The sequence below is a fragment of the Moschus berezovskii genome, chromosome 1, assembly GCF_049115385.1.
Source record: "Moschus berezovskii isolate FMDL1 chromosome 1, NW_MosBer_1.0, whole genome shotgun sequence".
Lineage (NCBI taxonomy): Eukaryota > Metazoa > Chordata > Mammalia > Artiodactyla > Moschidae > Moschus > Moschus berezovskii.
Genome location: NC_142460.1, coordinates 142,471,399 through 142,484,472, shown reverse-complemented (window position 1 = coordinate 142,484,472; position 13,074 = coordinate 142,471,399). Strand labels below are relative to the sequence as shown.

The window sequence follows — 13,074 nt, the reverse complement described above, 5'->3', positions numbered from 1 at the left end:
AGGCATTACAGTAAGCATGACAGGATATCCACAGTTCTTTTCCAGTGATATTTTTTCTTTGTGGAGGAAATAGTCTGTCTCCCTGTGCATATTATTGAAAAATTTCACTATAACTTTATTTTCTCCCTTGTCTGTGTCATGGTAGGCTGAAATTCTCCTAAGATTTAGAATCGAGGTAGACTTGGCCAAAGCTTTTTATCAGACTTTCATTTAAAGATAATTCAGACTGACAAATGTGGCTCCCCATTTTTCTGTGAATAATTCAAACTATCTTTTTTGTTCATAATTGCTTCTTTCAGTCTTTGAAAAGCCAAATTTCTCTTTAATCTCTTTTTCCAACCCGTGTTTTGCCTTCACATTTGCTGTTTGTTCCACAGTTTTTAGCAGGACTTTTAAAACAGTTTCCCCTTTCTTAACCAAGCAAAGTCACCTCCCTCGTCTCCTCCTGGGCTTATCCTACAAGAGGAATCTTTTCCTTGTCTTGTTGTGTAGATTTAGCTGTAGCAGCTTTCTCTGCATATCATGCATTTGCATACTTGAATTTCCAGAAAGCCTGCCTCGGTATTCCTTCACTCTGGATTATTTCCCTAAGCAGGGTCATCCTTTCATGTGGTTTCCATGTGTGCTAATTTTCTTTTTTTTTTTTTCAAAATTTATTTATTTATTTTTTTTATAATTTTTTTTCTTTACAGTTAAAAGTATTTTTATTAAAAAAGCACAAATGCAAAGAAATGAACAGAGGAAAATTTATGCGTCGAACCTGGACTGGTCACTTATGATAATATACATGCTACAATTCCATTCTCCCCAATCATTCCACCTTCACCCTCTCCCACAGAGTCCCAAAGACTGTTCTAAATGCCTATGTCTCTTTTGCAGTCTCTTATACAGGGTTCAGGTTACCATTTTTCTAAATTCCATATATATGCGTTAATATACAGTATTGATGTTCTTCTTTCTGGCTTACTTCACTCTGTATAATTGGCTCCAATTTCATCCACCTCATTAAAACTGATTCAAATGCATTCTTTTTGATGGCTGAGAAATACTCCATTGTGTATATGTACCAAAGCTTTCTTATCCATTCATCTGCAGATGGACATCTAGGTTGCTTCCATGTCCTGGCTATTATAAACAGTGCTGCAATGAACATTGGAGTACATGTGTCTCTTTCAATTCTGGTTTCCTCGGTGTGTATGCCCAGGAGTGCGATCGCTGGATCATATGGCAGTTCTATTTCCAGTTTTCTGAGGAATCTCCACACTGTTCTCCATAGTGGCTGTACTAGTTTGCATTCCCACCAACAGTGTAAGAGGGTTCCCTTCTCTCCACACCCTCTCCAGCACTTATTGCATGTAGACTTTTGGATAGCAGCCATTCTGACTGGTGTGAAATGGTATCTCATTGTGGTTTTGATTTGCATTTCTCTGATGATGAGGGATGTTGAGCATTTTTTCATGTGTTTGTTAGCCATCTTTATGTCTTCTTTGGAGAAATGTCTGTTTAGTTCTTTGGCCCATTTTTTGATTGGGTCACTTAGTTTTCTGGAATTAAGCTGCAGGAGCTGCTTGTATAATTTGGAGATTAATCCTTTATCAGTTGCTTCATTTGCTATTATTTTCTCCCATTCTGAAGGCTGTCTTTTCACCTTGCTTAGAGTTTCCTTTGCTGTGCAGAAGCTTTTGATTTTAATTAGGTCCCATTTGTTTATTTTTGCTTTTATTTCCAATATTCTGGGAGGTGGGTCTTGGAGGATCCTGCTGTGATTTATGTCGGAGAGTGTTTTGCCTACGTTCTCCTCTAGGAGTTTTATAGTTTCTGGTCTTACATTTAGATCTTTAATCCATTTTGAGTTTATTTTGGTGTATGGTGTTAGGAAGTGTTCTAGTTTCATTCTTTTACAAGTGGCTGACCAGTTTTCCCAGCACCACTTGTTAAAGAGACTGTCTTTTCTCCATTTTATATTCTTGCCTCCTTTGTCGAAGATAAGGTGTCCATAGGAGCGTGGGTTTATCTCTGGGCTTTCTATTTTGTTCCATTGATCTATATTTCTGTCTTTATGCCAGTACCATACTGTCTTGATGACTGTGGCTTTGTAATAGAGCCTAAAGTCTGGCAGGTTAATTCCCCCAGTTCCATTCTTCTTCCTCAAAATTGCTTTGGCTATTCGAGGTTTTTTGTATTTCCATACAAATTGTGAGATTATTTGTTCTAGTTCTGTGAAAAATATTGTTGGTAGCTTGATAGGGATTGCATTGAATGTATAAATTACTTTGGGTAGTATACTCATTTTTACAATATTTATTCTTCCAATCCACGAACACGGTATATTTCTCCATCTATTAGTGTCCTCTTTGATTACTTTCACTAGTGTTTTATAGTTTTCTATGTACAAGTCTTTTGTTTCCTTAGGTAGATATATTCCTAAGTATTTAATTGTTTTCGTTGCAACAGTGAATGCTAATTTTCTTTAAACCTTCTTAAGAAAGGTTTTCTTTCTCATCACTGACTCTGCCCTGTTCAGCCGTTACTGGCATTACATGCAGTGGTTGACTATCTGTCTGAATCTTTGGTGTTCTGATGCTCTCAGTACCATACTTTGTAATAAAGGGTTTTAATGAAAATAGTTTTTCATATTATGAGGTCTTTGTGTAGGAACAGGAACAGAAACCTTCATTTGTACCAGTGAGTAATCTTTCAGTGATTTTTAGTATTTGAAATATATTTACTTCTATATTTTCTTTCATTTATGTGTTCCCTTTTATGCCAGTTTGATGGGGAAGTACAAGGAGTTGTTTTCTCTACATCATATCCCCTCATTGGATTTGCTGTTGCCAGTTACAACAGTTCTGAATCAGAAGACTCAGGAAACACCAAAGCCTGCAATCATAAAGCAGGAATTTTCCTTTTTTCTAATCTCAACTTTTAAAATGGAAATATATTTAATTTACAATGTTGTGTTAATTATAGTTTTTTATATTAAGTACAGTATAGGACCTCTGCTATATAATAGGTCCTTGTTTACATATTTTGTATATAGTATTGTGTATATGTTAATCCCAAACTCCTAATTTATCTCCTGCCCCCTCACTTCCCCTTTGGTATCCATAAATTTGTTTTCTAAGTCTGTGGGTCTGTTTCTGTTTTTTAAGTTCATTTGTATCATTTTTTTATAATCCACACATAAGTGATATCATGATATTTGTCTTTCTCTGAATTAATATGATTATCTCTAGGTCCATCCATGTTGCTTTAAATCAGATTATTTCTTTTTTTATGGCTGGGTAATATTCCCGTGTGTGTGTGTGTGTAATATTCCCGTGTGTGTGTGTGTGTGTGCATGTAACTTTCTGGATCATGGTTTTCTATGGATATATGCCCAGGAGTAGAATTACAGGGTCATATGATAGCTCTATTTTTAGTTTTTCAAGGAACCTCCATACTGTTCTCCATAGCACCTGCACCAATTTACATTCCCATAAAAAATGTAGAATAGTTCCTCTTTATCCACACCCTCTCCAGCGTTTATTATTTGTGCATTTTTTTGATGATGGCCATTCTGACTGGTATGAGGTGATGTCTCTATAGTTTTGTTTTGCATTTCTCTAATAATTAGTGATATCGAGCATCTTTTCATGTGCCTGTTGGCTGTCTGTATATCTTCTTTGGAGAAATGTCTATTTAGATCTTCTGCCCATTTTTTGGATTGGGTTGTTTGGTTTTTTGATATTAAGCTGTATGAACTGTTTGTATATTTTGGACATTAATGCCTTGTTGGTAGCAGGAATTTACTCTTTATGTAACACATTTCTTTGGTATTTAGTGTTTATCCGTCATAGGGCTATTCGTTTTTCTGTGATTTTATTGTGTGCATGTGCTTACATAGGAGGAAGTGTTCTTGCTGGGATGGGCAGAGCAGGGAATTTAGATTTTTTTTTTTTCCTGGATCATTGCTATGGTCTATGGAAGGACTGATGCTAAAGCTGAAACTCCAATACTTTGGCCACCTCATGCGAAGAGCTGACTCACTGGAAAAGACTCTGATGCTGGGAGGGATTAGGGGCAGGAGGAGAAGGGGACGACAGAGAATGAGATGGCTGGATGGCATCACCGACTCGATGGACATGAGTTTAAGCAAACTCCGGCAGTTGGTGATGGACAGGGAGGCCTGGCGTGCTGTGATCCATGGGGTCGCAAAGAGTCAGACATGACTGAGCGACTGAACTGAACTGAATAAATATTTGTGTATCCTCCCCCTACCCATTCATATGTTGAAAGCCTAATGCCCAAGGTGATAGTATTAGGTTAAGTCTTTGGGAAGTGATTAGGTCATGAGACTGGAGCCCTGGTGAATGGAAATAGTGCCCTTATAAAAGATGCCCTTAGAGAGCTAGCTTGTCCCTTCTGCCATTTGAAGATATAGTGAATCTTTAACCCAGAAAAGAGCCTCACACAACTGTGTTGACACCCTGATCTCAGGTTAACAGACTCCAGAATGGTGAAAATAAATTTTTGTAACTTGAACTTGGGCAAACTCTGGGAGATGCTGAGGGACAGGGAGAGGTTGGCGTGCTGCAGTCCATGGGATTGCAGAGTCAGACACAACTGGGCAACTGAACAGCAATGTATAAGCAACCCAGTCTGGTATTTTGTTACAACAAAATGGACTGAGTTTTGTTAACCGGTTTTTGTTACAACAAAACTTAGCCTGAATGGACTAAGAGTCATTGTCAAACAATAATCAGTAATGCCTCCCCTCTCCACAGAAGCGCAGAAAGACTCTGTTCTGCCTGATTGACTATTTGAAATTATATCTGTTATATGGGGTTGGTGGGGGGCTTTTTCCTGTACCAGGTACTACCTAGAAAAAAAAGTGAATGTTTTCTATTTAAAAAGACATTAAATTTTAAATGTGCCTTTTGTTAAATCACAACTACTCTCTTACACATGTCAGTTTTAGGACTATGGATTACACTGCATCAAATTGGTGTCCGTTTGTATTGCTCGGAACTATTGGTACTGTATCAGTACCAACTATCAGAAGATAAGCGATGTCCCACACCATTTAACAGTAAAAAAAAAAAAAAAGAATCCTGCTTGGAGGTAGAGAAAGAAGAAATCAGGGTAGCAAATTGACAAATGCTTCATTCTGGAGCAAGTATATAGACAAAATTGTGCATCTTAATTATATTCATGATGTATGCCTTCTAGAATCACTAAGTGAATATTCACCTTCATTTGGTAGAACGGTGTAAGTAGTTTCCATTCCAGCATGAATGTGGTCAGTCACATGGCAGTGGAGTAACCAGATTCCAGGTGTTTTTGGAGTCATTTCTACGGTTTGGTATGTCCCAGGGAAGAGGTCAAATACATCAGAAGTATAAACGCCCCTGTGCTTAATTAAAAAAATGACCAATATTGTATATAATGTTTATTATATGAGAGAGTTCATTCAAATAATCTTTCATTGGCCATCTCAGGGATATTAGAAAAATGACTAAATCCATTAAAAAAAGAAAGAGACCTGCGTATTTCTGTGTGTAATACAAAGATATGTGATCTTTACCAAACCCTGGCACTATGGACCAATAAATGGATGTGAAGGAAAGATGTGATAAAAGTAAATTCAGCAGTCAGTAACACCTGACTGTTCTGTCTTTTTATCAGAGCGCTGGAGTTACACAAAGGAATTTAGCCATGACCTTATTTCAGTCTTAATATCACTCTTGATAAACCTATCCTAGATGACCCGACTGAAACTTTAAGTGGGTAGTGAGGGGAGCAGGAAAGGAGGCCAGTGGAGAAGCCAAGACTGGGAGCAGTTCAGGTACAGTCTTGACAGAGTACTTGGGATTTCTACAGGGATGGAACTGAAAGTCTGCTAAGGAATAAAATAAAAAGCGGTAATAAAATGGTTCTGTAATGTGCTTTGTGGTAGCTTCTGAATTTTCTACATTAACTCAAAGGTAAGACAAAAGCATTTCCAAAAGGATTGTATATTCCTGCTGAAACCAGCTCTACGTGAGAAGTCACAGTAGGCTTGAGACCTGGGAACCAATCAGTTGTTTGACACCAAACTGCTGATCTTGTTCATTTCAGGCTACATACAAGCCAGAACTTAGAACAGGCAAAGGTTATAATAAAGTCTTGTTGTTTCTACTCTCTAATCCATCATTACGTGAACATTCCTACCCGCTCTGCTAATGATTCTATTCAAATACCTTGCCCATAAATATGTGAGCAGAACTCCAAGAAAAGCCAGTAAAAACTAAATCCAAGGGAAAGTCCAAGGTGTAACAAAGGTTGGGAATGCCAATTGAAATAGCTGTGTGCCACACTCTTTGAAAATAATTTGTCTCTTGAAACCTTAAAATTTTCTTAAGTCTGAGGAAATAGTTCCTTCATTTGCATTAAAGTATTTATAAATAGAGCAAGAATAATGACTGTGGTTGTCCCTTACCTGGTATTGGAAGCTGTGGCCATGGAAATGTACCGAGTGCAAATCTACTTCATTTCCCATTCCCATCAGATACCAGTTGACTTCATCTCCCACGTGCATCGTGAGGCCTTGCAGGTTCCCAAACATTCTTCCATTAATAGCTAGGGAAAACATACACGTTTTTATTGACTTCCAGGATATTTTAAACCAACAGCTATTTCACAGGAGAGAGGTTTTTAAGGTTAATGTGTTGTGCTGTGCTAAGTTGCTTCAATCACGTCTGACTCTTTGCAACCCTATGGACCATAGCCTGCCAGGCTCCTCTGTCCATGGGATTCCCCAGGCAGGAATACTGAAGTGGGTTGCCATGCCCTCCTCCAGGGGATCTTCATGACCCAGGGATCAAACCCAAGTCTCTTACGTCTTCTACATTGGCAGGCGGATTCTTTACCACTGGTGCCACTTGGGAAGCCTCATTAGATTAATATATGGGATCTTTTTGAGGTAATAGAACTTATTTCACTGAAGATAAGGGAAATGGGTACTTTAAGATCAATAACACCACACTGCTTTTCTAGTCACTTAGCACCAAAAGTCTTCTTAAGTTTGAGTTTAAGAAGGAATGAGACTTTGGAATTGGGAGAGAAGTTGATTGATGATTTTGAATATAGCCCCCTTTTTGCTTTGAATAGAATTCTTTCACATGCAAGTGTGGCAGAAGTGGTTTATTATAAAATCAATGGTTTCCCAAGTAATTTTATTTGAAAGAAAAAAGTGAAAAAATAGGTTTTAGAATAATGTACCATACCATGCATTTTATTGCTTTCCATGAATTCCTCATTGGCTTTGTCTACTTTCTCAGGGTGATCAGAGTATGTTTTGATGTTGTCATCTAAGTACCAAGATTCATTCTCATCAAAAACAAGAAACAGAAGGGAAAATTCCAGTTTCTTTATGGGATTGAATACTTTCAAGTAGTGCTTCCGACAAACAATCAGTGGGCCAATTAATCCACTAAAGAGATCCTGAAACCAAGCAAAAACTTGGTCATCTTTGTGATACAGGTTGGGATTTCAGAGAACTGGGAACTTATCCCCCATGACCTCAGGATTTTAAGTAGCACTTAAAGTAAGTACTACTTAAGTAGTAAGTCTACAACTTAAGTCAGAGACTGATATAACTAGTAGACTTTGCCCAATGTGGTTCAGTCAAGTCAGTAACTTTCCACTTGGAGTAAACTGGAACAAGGGTGAGTCATAGGTAGATTGTGTGGTTGATGGTGCAAGTAACAGAAATGTGTTGCAAAGGCCAAATATTGGCTCAAGTAATGAGTAGCAGTTGAACACAACCCCAAATGAACAGTGCTGGTTTGCCTATTCCATAACCTAGGCACTATGCCAGTCATTAAAAACCAGACAGGAAACAAATCCTCTGCCTTCAGGAACTCAATCTAGTAGGGAAAATAATGAATAGAAGAAATAACCCACTTTCTGCGATGGAGGTACATAAAATGATAATGAACATGGAGAAGATTGTAATGGACTTAAACTACAAGAAGTTTGGTTTGACTGGGCTTCAGTGATGCAGATTTGATCTTAAATGGCCTTTGAGGTGTACTGTTTGGCATTTTAGATTTTGTCTTGTGGGTCATGAGTAGCCATTGAAAAATTGAACATGGAGTGGCAGTATATTTACATTTTAAACCAGTGATCCTAGTGGTAGAGTGAAGGAAGGCCTGGATGGCGAAAAGACTGGAGACCAGGAGGCCACTGCAGTAGGTTGAGGAAAATTAATAGCACTTAATCTGTGCAGATAAGAAGGAATGGACAGAGCTCTGTGTTGGTGAGCAAATTGCTTAGGTGAGCCAAGGGTAAGAATTAGATATTCTATATTCAGGGTTCTAGCTTGAACAAATGACTAGGTTTGTTTCTTGTGCTATTTATCACAACTGGGAATACAGGAAGAAAGAGCCAGAGGAAGACCTCAAGTTCTGTTGTAGAGTAGCCGAGTTTCTGTGCCTATGGAACATGCTGGTAGAGATGTTCAGTAGGCAGGTATATATAGACAGGTCTGGAACTCAGAAGAGAGATTTGGACTAGAGGCTTAATTCAGCAAAAGAGTCTTGGTACATGTTCTGATTTTTAGTTGTTGAGGGCTTTTTGGCTTCGAAATATTTAATCAAACAGCAGCTTTAGCTGTGCTGTGATTGACTGTTGACATCAGCACTTTTATTACCATGTAATAATAGAACTCTGAAATCATATACCTCAGTTCTTTGAGTTTAATGTATTTTCATATCAAAAGGGAAATAAGATACTGTATTAATATTTAATTCTGTGGTATCCTTAATCAGCAGTTATAAAGTTGATACATTTATAACTGTAAATGTATAACCTTAAACCATAAAAAAGAAAAGCCAAAACGAATTGCAGAGCAGCTTACTTTCCTGTGATTTTTAACATAGAATTGGACTACAGGAAAACCCTAACCTCATCTTCCTTCAATTGTGTGTCTATTTGGGGAGTCTGCACAAAACACAAATGATTTAAAGTTTACCTTAACCCGATCCACGGTTGAATAGTAAACCCACGGAATACAAGGAGAATCATCCATTCCAGCTCCAGATCTTTCTGGGATTTTCCATATGTAAGTGCGAGTTTCACCTAAATTAATCAAGTGTTAATGTATCTGGTTACATTTGATATGTGCTTGATATATGTTTTTCAAATTGTTATCAAAGCCTTGAAAACAAGTGACCCAGAAACTGGAAATGTCACAAAGTAATTCATTTTTAAAAAAGTAGCAGTTTTCAAAATTGTTTACATGAATTTAGTTTTACTAGAAGGAAACATAATAACCTTCATTATTTCAAAGATGATGAAAGTCAGGAACACACAAGATATTTGCTCTAAGATATAAAGCTAATAAATAGCAAAAAGCACAACTTAGGTCACAGGCATCCCAATGCCAGGACCTGTGACTCTCTGTTACTATTCATGGCTTCTCAGAAAATAGGCAGAAGTTTCAATGTCTCCAATGATAAGAATATTAAAAAGGAAATTGTTACACCTCTGACCTAAAGGATAATGAAACTAACAATTAAAAACTAATTTTTTCTAAATAAATTGTCTGAATTTGAAAAATAAAGAATTTAGTTTTAAAAACACCTGTAAGACACACTTTAATATCTTCTTTGTTGGTTGTGAATTAACTAGCCATGACACAGAAGCCACATCACAAAGGTAGGAGATGAGAATTTCAATATTAAAATTTGCAACAGAACTTTGCAACAGAACTTTCCTTCATTTGGAGTCTGTTTTTAAAATTTATTTATTTTCTTATTGAAGGATAATTGCTTTACAGAATTTTGCTGCTTTCTGTCAAACCTCAACATGCATCAGCCATAGGTGTACATATATCCCCTCCCTTTTGAACCTCCCTCCCATCTCCCTCCCCATCCCACCCCTCTAGGTTGATATAGAGCCCCTGTTTGAGTTTCCTGAGCCATACAGGGAGGAGCAAATTCCCGTTATTGGCTCTCTATTTTACATACGGTAATGTAAGTTTCCACTTACTCTGTTTTTCTAATACACTTTTTTCTTTTCAGCTCTCAAATAAGAGTGCTAACCTCTTCCCTGCCGTCTTCTCTGTGTCTGTGTTTCTGGACTGCCCTTGTGTAATTCCTACAGCTTCACCTGCTTTTTCTCTTTTCTCACCATTATCCTCCGTGATTTCACAGTTTCTGGCGAGGAGTCATCAGACCTCTTGATCTCATGGGTCACTGACCTGTCAGTGACCTCTCTTGTCTGCCCCCTTCTGTCACACCATACACTGTTCTGTTCCAACTGTGTCACACACAGGACATGACCACACCCTGGACCTTCACACTTTAAAGACAGCCAGTTGCTCCACCCTCCTATCTTACCAACATCTGTACCTTCTTCCATTTGCTCTGGGCTCCTCTCCAACCTGATCTTTGCTGCCAGTCACTGCAGGGCTTCCTGCACAACTGCTCAAAAGACCCTGACTTGCAGCCATGGCCACTTACTATCCACTCTATTTATGCAGATCTCCCCATTATATATTCCTGCAGTCAGAGTTTAATTAACTGGAATCTGACAAACCTTTGCTAGGGAATCAAGCAGGACATGAGGGATAATGTCAGAGGATATGGCAGACTTTTTTTCCTTTTTACTCAAGTCCTCCATTTTACCTGCTCCTGTGTCCTCACCCTTTTGTAAGCAGAACATTTCACTGAGAATATAAAGCATTGATTCATCACCTGAACATATTGTCTTTTCATTAAGCTCCTATTCTCATAAGCCAAAAAATAGCATTTTCTTTTCTTTCTTCCCTGCCCCAACCTGCTCTGCCATAAATGGTCAATGCTCAAGCCTTGGGCTTTCCTGGACTCCACCTTTCCTAACATTCCCTAATGACCACTCTTTCAGCAGGTCCTTTTAACACCACATTTAAAATATTGGGTTAGCCAGACATTCTGTAAGATATTACAGAAAAACCTGAATGAAATTTTTGGCCAACCTGATACACCCAGAATACAACTAATCACTTCAACTGCTTCTACCTGGGTCCAAATCTTACCAATTTTTTACCCAAATTATTGGGATGGTCCCCTAACCAACCCTTGATTTCTACCCTTGTCCCCTACACTTATTCACATACCAGCCAGACCAGTCCTTTAAAAACTATTCATCAGATCATCACTCTTCAACCTAAACCCTCAGGTGGGATTTCAGAATGAAGTACAACATTGTAAACACTGCCTCTGAGGTCCCCGTCCCTCCTCCTGCACCTGGCTCCCTGCCCTGCCTGGATCTCCTCTCCTCACATTCTACCCCTGTTTACTCTGCCCTGGCCTCTGGCCTCCACGCTGTTCCTCAGAAACACCAAGTCTACTTCCATCTCAGGACCTAGAATGCTCTCCGTTTCCAACTCCCTGTGACTCATTTCTTCTCATCATTTATGTGTCTTTACCAGTGGCACCTCCTCAAAGAAGACCTCATGACCAACCCCCTGCCCCCCACCTAAAATAGCACCCTTGTTATTTACTGTCTCTCATCCATCTTAATCTTTTTCATAGGACTTTCTACGACTTGATATTATATCTATATTTATTTGCTGTTTATCTTGGAAGAATATGAGGATCATGTGGGCAGAGCTTTTTATTTCTATTTCCTTGTATTGACAAGACCAACTCTATAGAGTATTTCTTCTCACTTGATAAATTTGAGAACTGCTAATTTACCGAGAAATGGTCCTTTCCTTGAAGCCAACTTTCCATTGAATAGAAGAAAGTTATAGTTCTTATTAAAGAAAATGCATATTTATATATTTAATTGATTGCAGTTTTTAACTCTGAATTAAAGAGACATTTAGTAAGCCAGATATTGGACTAGGATTTAAAGTTCCAAATGGCAGCCTCTGCCCTTAGGACCCTGTCTTTGAATAGAGGCATGGAAACAGTCAGCCACGTGGTAGGTGCTGTCCAGGATGTATTCTGGGTGAGCCTGCGGAGATCATCTCTGCTGATGCAACCTTGAGTATGTGTTCAGAACCGTCAGATTCTTTTCCTTACAATTCTGTGGATTTTTTAACTTTTGGTATGTGCATATATTCACACAGATGCAACTGTCTTTGTGCCCTCTTAGCCACCTCCTCACTCCCTCAAGACGCACTCATGTGGATAGCAGTTGTTTGTGGAAAGCTGTAAAGTCTACTAAAACATATCCCTCCCCCTACCATGAATACCTGGTGCAGTGGGAGTCACTGTAGAACTCTCTGTTTTCACCCCATGGGCATGTATTGAATAGGGCCTTGTGGCCATGTTTTTAAAGATAATATTAACTTTGTCTCCAACATCCGCATGAAGTTGTGGACCTGGAAAAAGTGAAAAAGACTGGCTTATATACCCATCAGATTGGAAGCTCTAACTCAGGTAATTTTTTTTAAGTCATTAAGGATGTTGCTTTTGTTTTTCCCTTCTGGCTTCATGCAGTAGTACTCTTGGATTGATACCTGGTCCCCAATGATTCAGGATAAAAACACTAGTTATGGCTGTCTCTAAAGGTAGAGACTATGGGTGTATCTCTAATCAAGAGTCCTAGGGGAGGTTTTAGCCTGAAATTTCCTGCAGGATAGTGGCCTAATCATAGCCATCAGCTGTAACCCTACCCTGGCCGGGAGTCATTTCTCATCATTAGAACTTCTAGACTTTCCTGTGTATTAAGGACAGTACTGCCTTTGAAAGGATGGGTGGGGTACCCATCCCATTCCTGCCTTCTAGCCAATTTTAGCTTCTCTCCTGACAAAAAATTTCTGTGACCCAACAACAATGCCAGTCTTCCTTGGGTGTCTTACTCCTAGGACTGAGGATAAGAAAGCCCAGGGAATTCTGTTAGTGTAAAAACACAGTAGGCTTGGTAGTAGCTTCCCCTGCACTTGACAGTTTTCAAGAATATTCCCAAGACCAGTGTTGGAGAAGTTCTTAGAAATTCAGTCTTAAAGTGATTCCTGAAAAATTGAAGGCAACTTTCCCCTGGCTGTGTGCACCATAACACTTTTTTCCTTTTCCTTATTTCCTTGTTTATATGTGTATTTCTTCTTGAGGTTAATCA

General features: G+C 38.6%; 1 protein-coding gene across 2 annotated transcripts in view; it reads right to left on the bottom strand.

Annotated features, from left to right (window-relative positions):
• CP (ceruloplasmin) overlaps positions 1 to 13,074 on the bottom strand; it is a 54,391-nt gene that overhangs the window by 8,423 nt on the left and 32,894 nt on the right. For both annotated transcript variants that reach the window (XM_088839955.1, XM_088839963.1), the window contains exons 14-18: positions 12,209 to 12,337; positions 8,996 to 9,102; positions 7,248 to 7,464; positions 6,461 to 6,600; positions 5,233 to 5,395 (exon numbers count right to left, since the gene is read on the bottom strand). In XM_088839955.1, coding sequence (XP_088696081.1) covers positions 5,233 to 5,395; positions 6,461 to 6,600; positions 7,248 to 7,464; positions 8,996 to 9,102; positions 12,209 to 12,337 — 756 coding nt within the window. The remainder of the gene's footprint in view (positions 1 to 5,232; positions 5,396 to 6,460; positions 6,601 to 7,247; positions 7,465 to 8,995; positions 9,103 to 12,208; positions 12,338 to 13,074) is intronic.